Genomic DNA, 15,495 nt, shown 5'->3' with positions numbered 1-15,495 from the left:
TATGAAGCGAAATTGAACAGCAGGCTTTTTCCCTCTCAGATCTCTGAGGCTGCTCTGTGCAATTTCCATAATACTAATGTTTTCCTCTTATGAAATAGTAAATACTTCTAGCGCACTTTGACATTTAGTAAGTTATTTTAAGTTCATCAATGTACCTAAATTATGAAACTGATTTTTAATATATGAACAATGTTACAAATATTATTTGTTTGGTATTAAATATTCTGTTGTATATTATTTCAGTTGTCCCACTGGGGAACTTTATAAAGTATTTTGAGCAAATTCTATATACCTATTATGAAGATATATTGTAATAAAAAAATTACACGATTCATATCAATGAAATAATCTCAGCGGTGCTTCCATGTTTTAATAACAGTTCTTAGCTTCCCTCCATCATCTTCAGTAATTGCTGCTCTGTTTTCAATAAGTTTTCCGTCCCACTTCATGTACAGTGATTCATTAGATTACCTTTTAAAATACTAGCGAGGCATAGCTGATTCAAATATTAATGTAGCACTGAAGATGCGGGCAGCTGGATTTAGTTAAACGAAATAGGCAGAAACTGTCTAAAAACATTTTTCTGATATGTGTTATCCATCTGTAAGCCAGTGCAATCCTAATTGAGGATGGCGGTCTTTCAGATCCGCGGCTCTCTCAAGAGCTGGACGAAGCTGTGGTGCGTGCTGAAGCCTGGGGTGCTGCTGATCTTCAAGACCCCCAAGGTGGACCACTGGGTGGGGACCACTCTCCTCAACGCCTGCAAGCTCATCGAGAGGCCTTCCAAAAAGGACGGCTTCTGCTTCAAACTCTACCACCCACTGGACAAGTCCATCTGGGCCATGAAGGTGAGAGAGGAGTCCAGGGATGCAAGGACAGTTAGATTGGGATTTGATGCCCCTCAGCCCTTTCCTGTTAGTAACCAACCAGCTGTTTCCCCTAATGACTGACATGCTTTGCAGCCAGTAAGAGTCTTGACCCCGAAGACATTGCTGAGCTGAAATGAGCCAGGAAGTGCAAGTGTAACAGACTTCCTGGAAGGCAAGCAACAGATAACTTCATTTTACCTTGTGCAGTACCAGATGTAATGCTTTAAAATGAAAATGCATGTTTGCGATATCATGTTCCTTTTGGAACTGCACATTTGAGACCTTAGTAGGCAATGGAATGCATGACAGGTAGGGCTTATGGAAGTATTTTGTTAGCTACAACCACTTTTAAAGAAAGTTCATGATTTTCAGAAAGAATATTAGGCGTTTGGCTCCCGTAGGAGTCATTCCAGCTCAAGTGGACCAAATTTCCTTCATATGCTGTTGGCAAACAACGTGTGATTGTGAAAATGGTGCTGGGCTGTTATCACAGTGTGCATGCAAAAAGCTGTGTAAATCATGCAGCCCCACATGGTGAGAAAGTGGCTAAAGGCAGTAACAATGCCAGTGTTTAATGACTCAATGTGGGGATGACCTGCTCAAATGACATTTGATGTTTTAAAGCTTGTTTTAAGGGCTAACCAAAAAAAAACAGTCATTGACATATAAACAGGCTAGTCCACTTCAGCTGCAATGAACCTATTGTATTCTCTGACTGATTGCAAAAACAATAGTTAGTTGTTTATTGTTAAATCGTCTTGTTTAACGTGAAAAACTTCTATTCTATTCCAGGGTCCAAAGGGGGAGAATGTAGGCTCATTCACACAGCCACTACCCAGCAGCCATCTCATCTTTAGAGCAGCCTCTGAGTCTGATGGTGAGGATTTCATACCATCCACTGGGCTGATGATCACAGCACTGGGGTCCAATACATGACTTACAGTGCCTTGCATAAGTATTCATCCCCCTTGGACTTTTCCACATTTTGTAGTGTTACAACCTGGAATTAAAATGGATTTGATTGGGATTTTTACCATTTGATTTACACAACATACTTAACAGTTTGAAGGTGCAAAATATTTTTTATTGTGACACAAAAGTTAATTAAACAAAAAAAAGACATTTGTTGGTTGCATAAGTATTCACCCCCCTGAGTCAATACTTGGTAGAAGCACCTTTGGCAGCAATTACAGCTGTGAGTCTTTTTGGGTAAGTCTCTACCAGCTTTGCACATCTGGATCCTGCAATTTTTGCCCATTCTTGGCAAAATTGCTCAAGCTCTGTCAAGTTGGATGGGGACTGTTGGTGAACAGCAATTTTCAAGTCTTGCCACAGATTCTCAATCGGATTGAGGTCTGGGCTTTGACTGGGCCATTCTAAGACATTCAGGTTCTTGTTTTTAGTGTAGCTTTGGCTGTGTGTTTAGGGTCATTGTCCTGCTGGAAGGTGAACCTCTGCTCCAGTCCCAAGTCCCTTGCAGACTGAAACAGGATTTCCTCTAGAATTTCCCTGTATTTGGCTCCATCCATCTTGCCCTCAATCCTGACCAGTTTCCCAGTCCCTGCCGATGAAAAGCATCCCCATAACGTGATGCTGCCACCACCATGCTTCACCGTGGGGATGGTGTTCTCAGGATGATGAGCAGTGTTGGCTTTGCGCCACACATAGCGTTTTGCGCTAAGGCCAAAAAGTTTAATTTTGGTCTCATCAGACCAGAGAACCTTTTTCCACATGTTTGCTGTGTCTCCCACATGCCTTTTGGCAAAATCCAAACGGGATTTGATATGGGTTTTTTTCAGCAATGGCTTTCTTCTCGCCACTCTTCCATAAAGCCCAGATTTGTGGAGCGTCCGGGTTATAGTTGTCCCATGGACGGTTTCTCCCATCTCAGCTGTGGATCTCTCCAGCTCCTTCAGAGTTACCACTGGCCTCTTGGTTGCTTCTCTGACTAATGCCCTCCTTACGTGGTCACTGAGTTTTGGTGGACGGCCTTCTCTAGGCAGAGTCGCGGTTGTGCCATATTCTTTCCATTTTTTAATAATGGATTTAACGGTGCTCCGGGGGATGTTCAAAGTTTGGGATATTTTTTTATAACCCAACGCTGATTGGTGCTTCTCCAGAACTTTATCCCGGACTTGTTTTGATAGCTCCTTGGTCTTCATGATGCTGTTTGTTTAGATATGCTCTCTAACAAACTCTGGGGCCTTCCAGAAACAGGTGTATTTAATCTGAGATCATGTGACACTTTATTTGCACACAGGTGGACTCCATTCAACTAATTATGTGACTTCTGAAGGCAATTGGTTGCACCAGAGCTTATTTAGGGGTGTCACAGCAAAGGGGGTGAATAGTTATGCAATCAAGACTTTTCAGTTTTTTATTTGTAAATAATTTTGAAAAATATGGAGATTTTTTTCCCCACTTCGACATTATGGGCTATTTTGTGTAGATCAGTGACAAAAAATCCTAATTAAATCCATTTTAATTCCAGGTTGTAACACTACAAAATGTGGAAAAGTCCAAGGGGGGTGAATACTTATGCAAGGCACTGTAATTAGTACTGAAAAAATAAATAGCAGATAGCAGGAGACAAACCACTAACCCAGTGAACCAAGATCATGATTTTTTTAAAGGGCATCTTTCGTGAGTGGCAGTGATTGAACACACAATTCAATGGTTTTAAATTGGCTGTATTTGTATTCATTATTTATAAATGGCAATTGTTTATTCATTAGTGGGATTCTGAAAAATGCAAACATTATTGCAAGTAGTAGTGTCTGCAGCAGAAGTATGACTTCCTATGGGAATGGAATTAGGGCCATATCATAAAGGGCATTGTATAAAAGTAAGTCAGTTCTATAGGTTTTATGTCATCTCATGTAGGAGAATGCTACACTACTACATATGGCTTTGCTGTGTCATCAAATTTAGAGATAACTACATGCAGTTATTGATCTAATATGACCGTGCTTATAGCAAATCAATGGTACGTAGGTGGATTTTGCTGTATTATGCACTGAAGGGCTAAGTAAAAGGTCTGGGGTAAAACTGAGATTGAAGGTCAGGAGTAGGGTTATGTGTAGATGCTCCTGGAGAGTTTGTCTCCGAACGAGTTTCAATGTGCGTTCCAAATGAATAATTATATCCAATATGTTTGCTTCAGTTACAGGTGGTGTCCAGAGAACACTGACCATTTCACTGCACTGTGTTTATACCTCTGGACATATGGATGATACTGATCTATTTCATATATCCATTTTAAGTCAAAATGTCTGCTATGACATACCCTGTGGATTAGGACCCCGGGGATGATTTTGTTTTTGTTTCAATTTTTAAAAGGTTTTCATAGTCATTTATATACATCCTCTTGCGACTCCAGGTGCCTACAGAATACATTTCACAGTGTGTTTAGGATATGTGTTGTAATTGATAGTCATGAAATCCATGTGTAAACCTCAGCAGTGTCTGTGAGTGGTGGGTCTGCTGTGTCAGCGATGTTGTTCCTGTGTTCTCTGCAGGTCGCTGCTGGATGGATGCTATTGAGCTGGCACTGAGCTGCTCCAGTCTGTACAAGCTCAGCTCCAAGCAGGGCAAGGATGTGGACCTCTGCTGCTCTTCCAACTCCTCCCACATCCTCAACCTGCTGCAGTCTTCCACCCTGTCCCATCAAGAGCTCTTCCAGTAAGCAGAGCCAGACAGACACACGTAGATATGCACAGAAATGTGTAACAGGCAAATTGTTTGTCTGTAAATCTAATGGTCGTCACACAGGACACACTTTAGTTAGTTTGTTAAATGAACGTGATCATTAAAGTGATTGTAGCTAACAAAACAGTTCCATACATTTTCTCCTTTAAATAGGTCATGAATGTGCAGTTTTGAAAGAAACACATGCTTTAGCAAACCATATATGTTTATTTTAAAAACATTGCTATATATATTAACTGAATTGTTTTAACTAAAGACTGCTTTTTTTAGTATGTATTTCTTGTATTCATAAATAGCATGCATTTTTTATTTTTAAATATGATATCTGGTACTACACTAGGTTGAAGAAAATGCTATGTGTTTCTTTCAGAACTGCACATTTTAAGACCTATACATAGATATATAAATGCACAACAGGTAAGATTTATAGAATTAAGGTACAATGTTACACAATCTTGCAGTATCACCTGATTGGCTGCCTATAGAAGGATGTGAATATAAAGTTCTAGAAGATTGTGACAGGCCTATGATGAAATCATCTCCATAGTGATGTGCTTGGAGTTCCAATGTTGAAAAGCAGCCACCCACTTCAAATAGTGGTTTCAAATGTAGGTATATATAATTTTCTCATTTTCTATATTATTTTAAAGGATGACTGAGTCTGGAAATCATCACATGGAAAATGATGGCTATTCTGACAAATCGGATTGCGGGGCCAATGAAAGCAGCCAGAGGGTAACTGAGGAAAGCGACACGGACCAGTCAGAGACGCAGAAGGACGTCCTCATCGAGCTGCAGGCAACCTCCTATGTAGAGCAGGGCCGGGAGGAGATGGCTGAGGTAAACTTGAGCTTTTAACAAAGAATAACTGAGGTGTACAAAATGAAATCATTCTCTTCCCCGCATATCTTTCGTGGTATTTGGTTTCCAATTATTGTTTTGTTTCACTTTTTCATAGTAATTGATATTGTTAAAAGGGTTGCGATTAGCAAGGATCATTGCAGTATGTCCTCTATTAACAACCATTACGAGAGGCTTCTAGTTAGTTCCCCACAAGGGCTTTTTGAGTCGTCAATGTGAGACAAAAAGTAAGTGTCCGAATGTGTATGAAGGCATCTGTCTGTATGTCAAACAGTGGACTTGATCATACACCTGTTACTGATGACTCTAATTTCGATTTTACAGCTGGGCAGGGGATAAGTATCATTGACGTGCTTCTTGTTATTGTGTATGTGTAAAGGATACAACGTTCTTTGCAGCAGTTTACACATTTAGGAAGTTGTAGTAACGCTCTTCAAAAAGGATCAGGACTTCCATTGTAAATAGATATGGGCTCTTACTTTTTGCACTAGGTGAATAATTCTCACAGTTTGCGCTATAATAGAATTCCATCACACTGGATGATAGAAGCTGCGTAACCTTCCTCTTGAGCAAAGCAAAGCTAATGCACTTATCGTGAAGAAGGATGCATTTCTAATGCAGTGCAGTGCTTGGGAGAAAGATTGCTCTTGTGTAAACCGAAGAAGTCTCGCTCTTCTAGGGAAAAGCACTTTGAAAGAACAGCTTTACGTCTGTTGATTCACTGACGCAGGTCCTTAGCCCCCAGCACAGGTGGTGAAAGACTGTTTTTACAATACTTTAAAATGCTCTTACATAAGCCATTTTCTTATATAGCTTTAGAGCAGCCTCTGTAAAAAGAAATATGTCTTTCAAAATCTATGTAAAATAGGTAAGTTTAAGTGCATCCAGAATACATAGCGTTTTTTTCTTTAGTTAGATATAACTTAAGTTAATTTATCATGAATAGTCTTTTCAAAGTGAAAATGTATTTGTTTTAGAAATGTGAAGCAAAGCAATGGCTGTGCATGCTATCATTATGAATTAAATAGCATAAAAATCAATACCAGTTGCAAATGTCAGAATGCTAGGACATTGTCCTGTCTACAGATTTGTATCCCTAATTTACTACATATGGCACAATTCATTGTTTAGTAGTGTAACAGGACAGAGCCTGGGTGCGATCCACACACCACTGTGGTAAAAAGCTTGACTCTTCTGCAGGTGTTATAAAGCTTTTAAACTCCCCTCACTCACAACGTTTAGACTCAGAATGGCAGTGCATCACACAACACTTCCCGTTACACATAGCAGTTCCTGAGAACTGCTTTAGTTTTTTTTCTCATTTTTATAATAATTATAATTTTATAATCATTTTTCACAGTTCAAGCGGCCAGAATCGCACAAGATCTCGTGTACAATTTCCTTCCTTTTTATGGGCAGCAGTGTGAAGTAGTGGTTAGGGCTCTGGACTCTTGACCGGAGGGTCGTGGGTTCAAATCCCGGTGGGGACACTGCTGCTGTACCCTTGAGCAAGGTACTTTACCAAGATTGCTCCAGTAAAAACCCAACTGTATAAATGGGTAATTGTATGTAAAAATAATGTGATATCTTGTAACAACTGTAAGTCGCCCTGGATAAGGGTGTCAGCTAAGAAATAAATAATAATAATAATAATAACGTCAATTTTCAGTCTCTAACTTCCCTTCCCAGGCTGGAGTGGCGTGCCAGACGGAGACAGTCTCAGAGGAGAACAAGGGTCTGATGTGGACCATGCTGAAGCAGCTGCGGCCGGGGATGGACCTGTCTCGCGTGGTGCTGCCCACCTTCATCCTGGAGCCCCGCTCCTTCCTGGACAAGCTGTCCGATTACTACTACCATGCAGATTTCCTCTCCCAGTAAGCACATGCGCTGGCTTAGTACCCACAGCTTACACTGAAGGTTAAATAGAGGGTACTCCCCAAACGTGTGCCTGGTCTTTCATTTTGTATTTAGTAAAAGGAACACCTGGTCATTTTTAAGAATATTTTAAAAGCTTCCGAATTGAGAAAAAATCTGTATTTTTTCAACATGTTTTGCATGCATTGAGTCATTAATGTGGCACCCTTGCTGCTTTGAATTCTTCAGGGCTTCCGTGGAAGAGAGCGCATACAGTCGAATGAAGCAGGTCCTGAGGTGGTATCTGTCTGGCTTTTATAAGAAGCCAAAGGTGAGCGGGCTTACAGTCTTCAGTACTTCCACTGTCTCATCTTGCATCCAGTAACAGACTCCCAAGTCTTTATTAACCCTTAGTAGTAAATATAGTGGTCTAAAAGTAGCTAAGTGCCCTGTGTCTTCAATTTTGATCATGCATGCTGTAAGCCTTTCTACACTGGTTTCTACAGTATACTTACTATACACTTTTTTTAACTGAAAAGCCCACATTTTTACCCTGATATTACAATTATTTGCACTGCTCATAATAAGCATTGATAACTTACTGGGAAATCTGATGGAAATAAAATAAAAATGTCTGGACATGCCTATTTTAAATGACTTATTTAACGCCCATATGCTATTTTAAACCATAAGCATTACTTTTGTCTTGCTGTTCATAAAATACTGTCTAGCTTCAAACTCTTCTGATACACGCTGCACTTCATTGGTTAAAATAATAGCCTGGCCTTCAGCTCTGATCTCTTCACGTAATGACACCGAGTACTCTTCTGATAACAGTGTCAATGTGATTGTTGGTTCCTGGGGGGCAATATATTTAAGCTGAAGGAGAGCATGCTCCAGTTGAACCGCTTCAGGCAGAATGATGTTTCTTACCTCGTCTGGTCTCCATTTTGCTTGGGTCAGAAGGATACCTACTTTGGCGCCAAAAAGGACTACATTGCAATGATCTCTGGGATAGAGATCTGTTTTGTTCTCCTGACCCAAGCAAAATGGAGACCAGGAGTTCACTCTGTAGTTTATCCTCCTACAAAGAAACCATATTACAGGGAATCTTCGTCTCCCCCCGTCGCTTTGTGGAAATTGAAATTTTTGGTATGTTTATTTTTGGAGTGGTCAGATTTTTTCCCCCAGCAATAGAAAAGGTGCCCATGGGTACAGCATAGCTGCCCTGGGACCTTGAGTTCATAGAATTGTACTGCAGTAAACATCAGCCCCATTCAAGGGTGTTCAACATGCTTTGTTGTTCCTCTGGCAGGGGCTGAAGAAGCCATACAACCCAATACTGGGGGAGACGTTTCGTTGCTGCTGGCTCCACCCGGAGACCGACAGCTGCACGTTTTACGTTGCGGAACAGGTGAGTAAGAACCCCTTGTTAAAAAAAGCTTTTGGGTCATCATAGTGTAAGTGTGAAGTTGCTGATCTTCACTGGAGATTCCACAGGGAGTGTTGCATTGGCTCTGTGGCTAGTGGCTCTTACTAACATCATCTTCAAACTCGGCGGTGAAGAGATGATGGGCTTGGGGATCAGAGGACGCCCACTGACCTTCTCCAGAGTTGAGGAGTAGCTGTGTTGAGGAACATAATTAGATATTTTAAATTGGGTAGAAAGTCAAGGGCATAATATAATTGGGCAATCCAAATTTGCATACAACAACAAAAAAAGCTTTTATATAAACACATGGTATTTAATTTTAACATATTTGCAAGTGTATGAACATATTATATGTTCATAACATAAACATTTCCCAAAGGCTAGGTAGTACCTCTCATTACTTTCACATCTTGAGGCCTGTGGTTTAAGGGAAATTAATTTGATTGGTTGCTAGGCCATTAGTATTATGTTACCCACAATTCAGCATAATTTGGCAGATTCTGCTAAAGAGAGGCCCAGGACGACAAAGTGGGGGGGGGGGGGGGGGGGGAGGCCACAGAACCTGTGAGGGAAATGTCTCATGGTGTCTGTTTGTAACCTGTGTCATTGTCCCTTTCATGAACACTAAATTCAGTAGCACTGCAATGTAGAAAATGGTTTGTAGTAATGTGGGTGTATTTCTTCATCTAGGTATCCCATCATCCCCCTGTGTCAGCCTTTTATGTCTGTAACAAAAAGGATGGGTTCTGTGTCAGTGGAAGTATCCTGGCCAAATCTAAGTTCTATGGTAAGACAATAAAACATTATAAAACAATCGGACAATAAATTTGTTGTGGGGAATTGTATTCTAATTGTTATCGTTTTGTTTTAGGCAACTCTTTATCGGCAATACTAGATGGGAAAGCCATGCTTTTTTTTCTAAAACGAGATGAGGAATACATAATCACGATGCCCTATGCGCACTGCAGAGGTGAAGTTGCTTTATTTTGTTGTTTTAGACAAGTGAAAAGTTACATTTAGAACAATATGGACACGTTGCCTTCAAAGTGCATATAAAGGTAGTTGCTCAGGTGTGGCACTAACACTTCACAGGAAAGTAAACTTTTCATATGTCCAAATTCAATCATTTGTGGATTCAATTTCACTTTTTTTTTTTTTTTTTACCATTCTTTTGCCAGCACATTATCTACTGCTGTTGCACAATAACCTGTTTAACATTGCATTCCAAGGAGGTGCGGCGCCATCTAGTGCCAAAAATATGTAGTTACTGGATGTAGATTCAGTGGCAAAATAAATACATGTTTTGGTGAACCGTCCCATAAAGGGTGTTCAAATTAAAGAAAGGATTATTATTATTATTAGTAGTAGTATTATTATTATTAGTAGTATTATTAGCATTATTATTAGCATTATTAGTAGTATTTTAATAGTAGTAGTCATCATCATATATAATTATTATTATTATTATTATTATTATTATTATTATTATTATTATTATTATTATTATTAATAATCATAATAATAGTAATATATGTATTAATTATTTTGTCATGTTCAGTATGTTTAACAGGCATCTATAAAGTTACAAAATAAACAGAGGTGGTATTTGTAGGTTTTATGGTAAACGTGGGATTTTGGTTCTGAAAAAGTCATGTACAGCTATGGCCAAATGTTTTGTATCACCCTATAGAATTAATAAATGTTGCTTCATAAAATCAAATGATACCTGCTGAATATCGTTACGTTGACATATTGAATTGCATACAACTTTGTAGTTTTCCTTACGCTTAATAAAAAACTGACAAATTTGAAAAATGTGACATTTCAAAATCTAACATGAAATACTGTACTACTTTTATGGCTTCTGGTAGACTTTTGCGATATCATTTTCTGGTTTATTTGATTACATGATGTTAAATAAAAGATCTTAATTATGTTCATATACTTTTTTTCTAAAATCCGAAAATTCTAGGTGATGCAAGACTTGTGGCCATAGTTGTAGACACACTTCAATTCACTGAAGAAGGCACTAGCTGAAACGTTTGTCTGCTTGACTTTTCCTATGCTTTACAGTAGAAATCTGAATTGAGTGAGTGACGTTCTGGGGTTCAGTAGAGACGCAGGGCATGCTCAGTGACGTGGTGTCTTGTGTATTGATCTGCAGGTATTCTGTATGGTACAATGACCATGGAGCTGGGAGGGAAAGTTACTATTGAATGTGAAAAAACAAAGTACACAGCAGAACTGGAGTTCAAACTGAAGGTGAGAGACCATCACTGTGCAGAGCTTCAATCACACTGTTCTTTGAGAATATGATTTGATGTAGTGCTGCGCTCAATAGTCAAAACCTTTTAATGAGCTGACTTTATCAGGAGTTCATTAACAACCACACAATTAAAACACAGAAGTGTGGATACAACACACATTTGGAAATATAGTATGAATAGCTATTGCATTCATTGAATAATGTTTATTGATACTATTTATTTTCAATGGTTACAGTCTTCTATATTGGATATTGCAACATGTTGCACTGATAAAAAAAGATTGTTATATGATATAATGTTCTGTATATTATATTCCAATTGTTTAATATGTCAGAACATGTCACATTACCAGTACAGCAACTTACTTATAAACGTTCTAATCATGTGTGGTAACGTGACAGGCGGTCAAGGCTGGCCAGCGTCAGAAATAGCACTCTCCCAGAAACAGTACTGCAAGTTTAGCACTTTTATTCTTTACAATAAACAAAACACTAACAAAAAACAAAAGCCTAACTCCACCTAGGAGTGCTAACTAAACTTTGCAATTTCTAACCCAGACGGCTAAGCCGTTTACCATTGACAAAACCAACTGGTTACACACAGTACTTTCTCTCTATGTTTGACCACACAGACAGCCTAACAAACATCTGTGACCTGCTTTTATACCTGCCTGCTTAATCACAGGCAGATGTGCCTTATTAAATTAGAGCCAGGTGATTCCACTTTTGGCTGGAACTCCAACCCTATGGCATTCTGGGGGGATGCAGTCTTGTACTAACCCCTGGACTACATTTTCCTCCTTTAATAATGGCATTAATAAGAGTGATATCGCATTTGACTGTACTTGAAAATGTGCTTCGCCTCACAGCGAAAATGTGGCTTGATCCTTATCTTCAGTTTCAAGTTCACATACAGAGTTTTAAACAGCAATAGAAACTGTATGCACTTTCAGATGAAAGCGATTCTGCTCCCTTTTTGAGATTACAGTGCTGTACTCCATTTTAACTTTAAAATAAGTTTAATGAGGCAGTCCTGTAAGTGCCCACCCTGTCCTGCTTTCCATAGCCCTTCCTGTGCATCAGCAGCAGCGTGAACATGATTTCAGGGAGGATTCTTCTGGGCGATGAACTGCAGGCCACTATCGATGGACACTGGGTAAGCTATTCTGTCTTCCTTTTTGTTTCCTGTCTCATTGATGTGCTGTTTCCGATACTCCAGTGTAATAAATACGTCCTTATCTATTAGGGTTAATTAGCTTCTGTACCATTCTTCGTTACTCCCCTTTTCTGGTAGTTTTCGGACTAAAGTGTACATCCTGTGTATAACTTGTATGATTGAACTGCCTTGGGTTACATCTGTTGTATAACATGCCTCGCTTGACTGCTACACAAACAAAATCAACATAATACATAGTATGCAATAAAACAAGAATAACTTATATAACACACAACATGTACAGGCAAGTTATATCATTTGCTTTGAAACAGCAATGTAAGAAAACTGTAGAGCAGGCCTCCGCTGTTGTCCATGTTTGTATTTATGACTTGAATGTTTTTTACATCAAGATGATTAAACAACAACATTTTAAAGGTACTAGCTGTGTTCACGACGTGCAAACCAGTCCTATTGTTTCATTAAGGTACACTTGCTTTGTTTCCAGGATGGCGAGGTCTTTCTTTGTGAGAAGAAGTCTGGTGACCGCAACGTCTTCTGGAGCCCCACTCCAGAAGTCCGCAGACAGAGACTCAAGAGACAGGTGGTGCATCTCGGCGACCAGGGAGAGTTTGAGTCTGAACGGTGTGTACAGAAATACATTGCTACATTTACTAGGGAAGCCCAGCGCAAGTAAAGCAGGGCCATCGTAGACAAACGTTACGCAAAGAAGCTGAACCACATGTCCCTATGGTCTAGAGCAATTCGCTATGGCTGTTAAATAGGTAGCACATTTTAGATAGGGGCTTGATAGTGGGTGCTAGATGGAGCATAGCTACGACTCGTTAATTAATATACACAGGAACAAGCACACAAACTGACACACCATGTTGAGGTTTAGTAGTATGTCAAGCTCTTTGTCCATTAACCCAAAGACAAGTGTGTTAAAAATTAGTACATTTAACCCACTCCCCTCCATTATGGTATTAAACATCTCTCCTGTCTTCTCAGGTTGTGGCTGCATGTGACAAACGCAATCATCAGTAAAGACCAGCACAAGGCCACGCAGGAGAAGTTTATTCTGGAAGAAGCCCAGCGGCAAGCTGCTAGGGACCAGGGAGACAGAGAGTGGACCCCACGGCTCTTCAGAAAGGACCCCATTTCACAGGACTGGCTGTACAAATATGCAGAGTATGTAACGTTACATCACTTGGCATGTGAAATTAGTAGCAAACTGGTACTCAAAAAAGTGTTCAACCAACTGCCTGAAATTGAAATAGCCTGTAGGTTGGAACCTTGTTTTTGCTTTCAGTTCAGGTTGCACAGGCATTTTACGATATACCTTAAGCCTGTATTTATTTCTACCTGAATTCCACCTCACCACTGCAACCCACTTACCGATCACAGTAGATTAACAGGTTAGCTTGGTTCCCTCTGTCAAGCCAATCGCCTCTTTCCACCTGCTTACCTGCTCAAACTTTTTTTTTGGGGTGCCTGAGCAGTAGCTACAGTGCAGATTTTTCCTTCTGTAACAGAACTCTGTGTATTTGAACCAACGCACACGTGACTAGCAGCAGTGCTCTTACTCGTTCAGCCACTGAGGAGCCCCACGTTATTCAACCACTTGACATGTGAAATTCTTATTGCTGTATGACATTTATATTAATACATTTACATTTAGTGTGACCTTGTCTAAAACAGAGGTACTCACTTGTGGTTTTTTGTGTCTATTCATTAGCATCGTAATTGTGACGGTCTTTGTTATTACTGTTGGGTTTCAATCTCAGCACCAACCCCTGGGATTCTCAGATGAACCTGGTTGAGTTTGAGAAAGACGGAGTGATTCAGACCCTGGGGACAGACGGCAGGAGGCACAACGGCATCAGCTACAGCAAGAAATGGGCCACAAAACAAAAGGTGGGGAATGCCATTCCAGTCATTTATTGTTATTGTTATACAAATGAGCGTGACGTGGGCTCACGTTCAAGCATGTGGTGGTCTGCTTTAAACCTTCAGGTCTTTACTTCAAATGTAGCTTTACTGTAGATCAAATACTCTGTTTCAATAACATGGAGAACAGCGAAGTTAATAGTTGAGAATGTAAACGTTATCCATATTCATTTTGCCGAAATGTTTAAACATTCTTAGAAATATGCATCTGAGAGATGTTGGCTTTAATGTGTATACAGTGTACGGTTATCTATTATTCAGTATTTCTTCATAGTCATATTCGATATACACATTCATGCTTAACACAAGTTGCGCACAATAATATCATTCATTTTAAACTCAATTGGAGTGCCTTTTAATGTAGTTATCTGAGTGGTAACCAACATATTTCAAAATGGTTACAGGTTTAAATATGTTTAATCTTGACTTTAGGAAATGAAATAAAATGTAACACCCCTACAGGTGATAAAGTTCTTCTGTGCTTGATCCTTGGCCACACATCTTCTAAGAGCTGTGCAGCTTCAATGAATCCTCTTCTCTCTAGCGGAGCTGCTGCTCGGGATAACCCTTGTTGTCTGCTGTGTTTTTAGACGGATTGCAAGCGGCGTAAAACCAGCCAGAACACCGAGAGCAGCAGCTCCACCCCGGAGCCCTCCCACGAGTCGTCCGATAACGAGAGCAGGAATACAGGAATCGCAGTGAAACAATGGGGTACGGTATAGTGCATTCATTGCAGGTGCAATCACTCAACAACTGCTCTGTAGACTTCATAAAATACAACATGCATGTGCATATATTATACATAGTAAGTGCACTGAGTAAACGTTATGCTTAAAAAGCAAGAAGCAGAACAATGCACTCTTTAGGAAAGCCTTCAATTGAGAACATGCATGTTCTAGTAATATAAGATATAGATGAGACATGAGGCTCCAAGTATGGCACCACACTGTTAATCGATCAGTGAAAGTCATGTCAGTTTTTAATAATCAATTAATCAGTTGTCACATCTCTAGTGTTTACCCTATCAGCAAAGTTTGAAATAAAGTGAATGGGTGTATTACTGAAAGTAGCCATCGCCATTAGTGTACAAATGCAGCTTTGCAGTGTAATTTGATGCGCTCAGTAAACTACGGCATTCATTCTGCCTTCCAGACTTATCAAGGGACTTGGAGCATTCCAGCAGAACTTGCACCACTATAGAACCGCTTCTCTGATTCTGATGAAACGTGGTTGGGACATTCTTTAGCATCAGAATCTGTGAGATAGTTGGAGATACTTCTCCATCAGTCTTTACATGCGTAAATCTGTGATACTTTCATTTGTATGTGTAGCTAGAGAACCGCTTACACAAAGGCCCCTGTCTGTCACGCCATAATGAAAACTTCTGTTTTTACAAGCGTAT

At 39.8% G+C, this 15,495-nt stretch overlaps 1 protein-coding gene across 5 annotated transcripts in view; it reads left to right on the top strand.

The window, feature by feature from the left end:
• Positions 1-15,495, top strand: part of LOC117434452 (oxysterol-binding protein-related protein 5-like) — a 72,740-nt gene that overhangs the window by 54,236 nt on the left and 3,009 nt on the right. For 3 of the 5 annotated variants that reach the window (XM_034057011.3, XM_059003366.1, XM_034057010.3), the window contains exons 6-20: positions 645-848; positions 1,662-1,746; positions 4,388-4,550; positions 5,228-5,417; positions 7,128-7,312; positions 7,542-7,623; positions 8,608-8,706; positions 9,415-9,511; positions 9,596-9,694; positions 10,889-10,986; positions 12,057-12,146; positions 12,652-12,788; positions 13,155-13,334; positions 13,931-14,060; positions 14,684-14,804. In XM_034057011.3, the coding sequence (XP_033912902.1) occupies positions 645-848; positions 1,662-1,746; positions 4,388-4,550; positions 5,228-5,417; positions 7,128-7,312; positions 7,542-7,623; positions 8,608-8,706; positions 9,415-9,511; positions 9,596-9,694; positions 10,889-10,986; positions 12,057-12,146; positions 12,652-12,788; positions 13,155-13,334; positions 13,931-14,060; positions 14,684-14,804 (1,960 nt within the window). Of the gene's footprint in view, positions 1-644; positions 849-1,661; positions 1,747-4,387; positions 4,551-5,227; positions 5,418-7,127; positions 7,313-7,541; positions 7,624-8,607; positions 8,707-9,414; positions 9,512-9,595; positions 9,695-10,888; positions 10,987-12,056; positions 12,147-12,651; positions 12,789-13,154; positions 13,335-13,881; positions 14,061-14,683; positions 14,805-15,495 lie in introns of those variants that run through there. The other 2 variants (XR_009309243.1, XM_059003367.1) reach the window with 2 other exon arrangements.

This window comes from Acipenser ruthenus, chromosome 28, assembly GCF_902713425.1.
Source record: "Acipenser ruthenus chromosome 28, fAciRut3.2 maternal haplotype, whole genome shotgun sequence".
NCBI classification, from domain to species: domain Eukaryota; kingdom Metazoa; phylum Chordata; class Actinopteri; order Acipenseriformes; family Acipenseridae; genus Acipenser; species Acipenser ruthenus.
The sequence above is the reverse complement of the archived record's forward strand: the minus strand, read 5'-3'. Positions and strand labels throughout refer to the sequence as shown.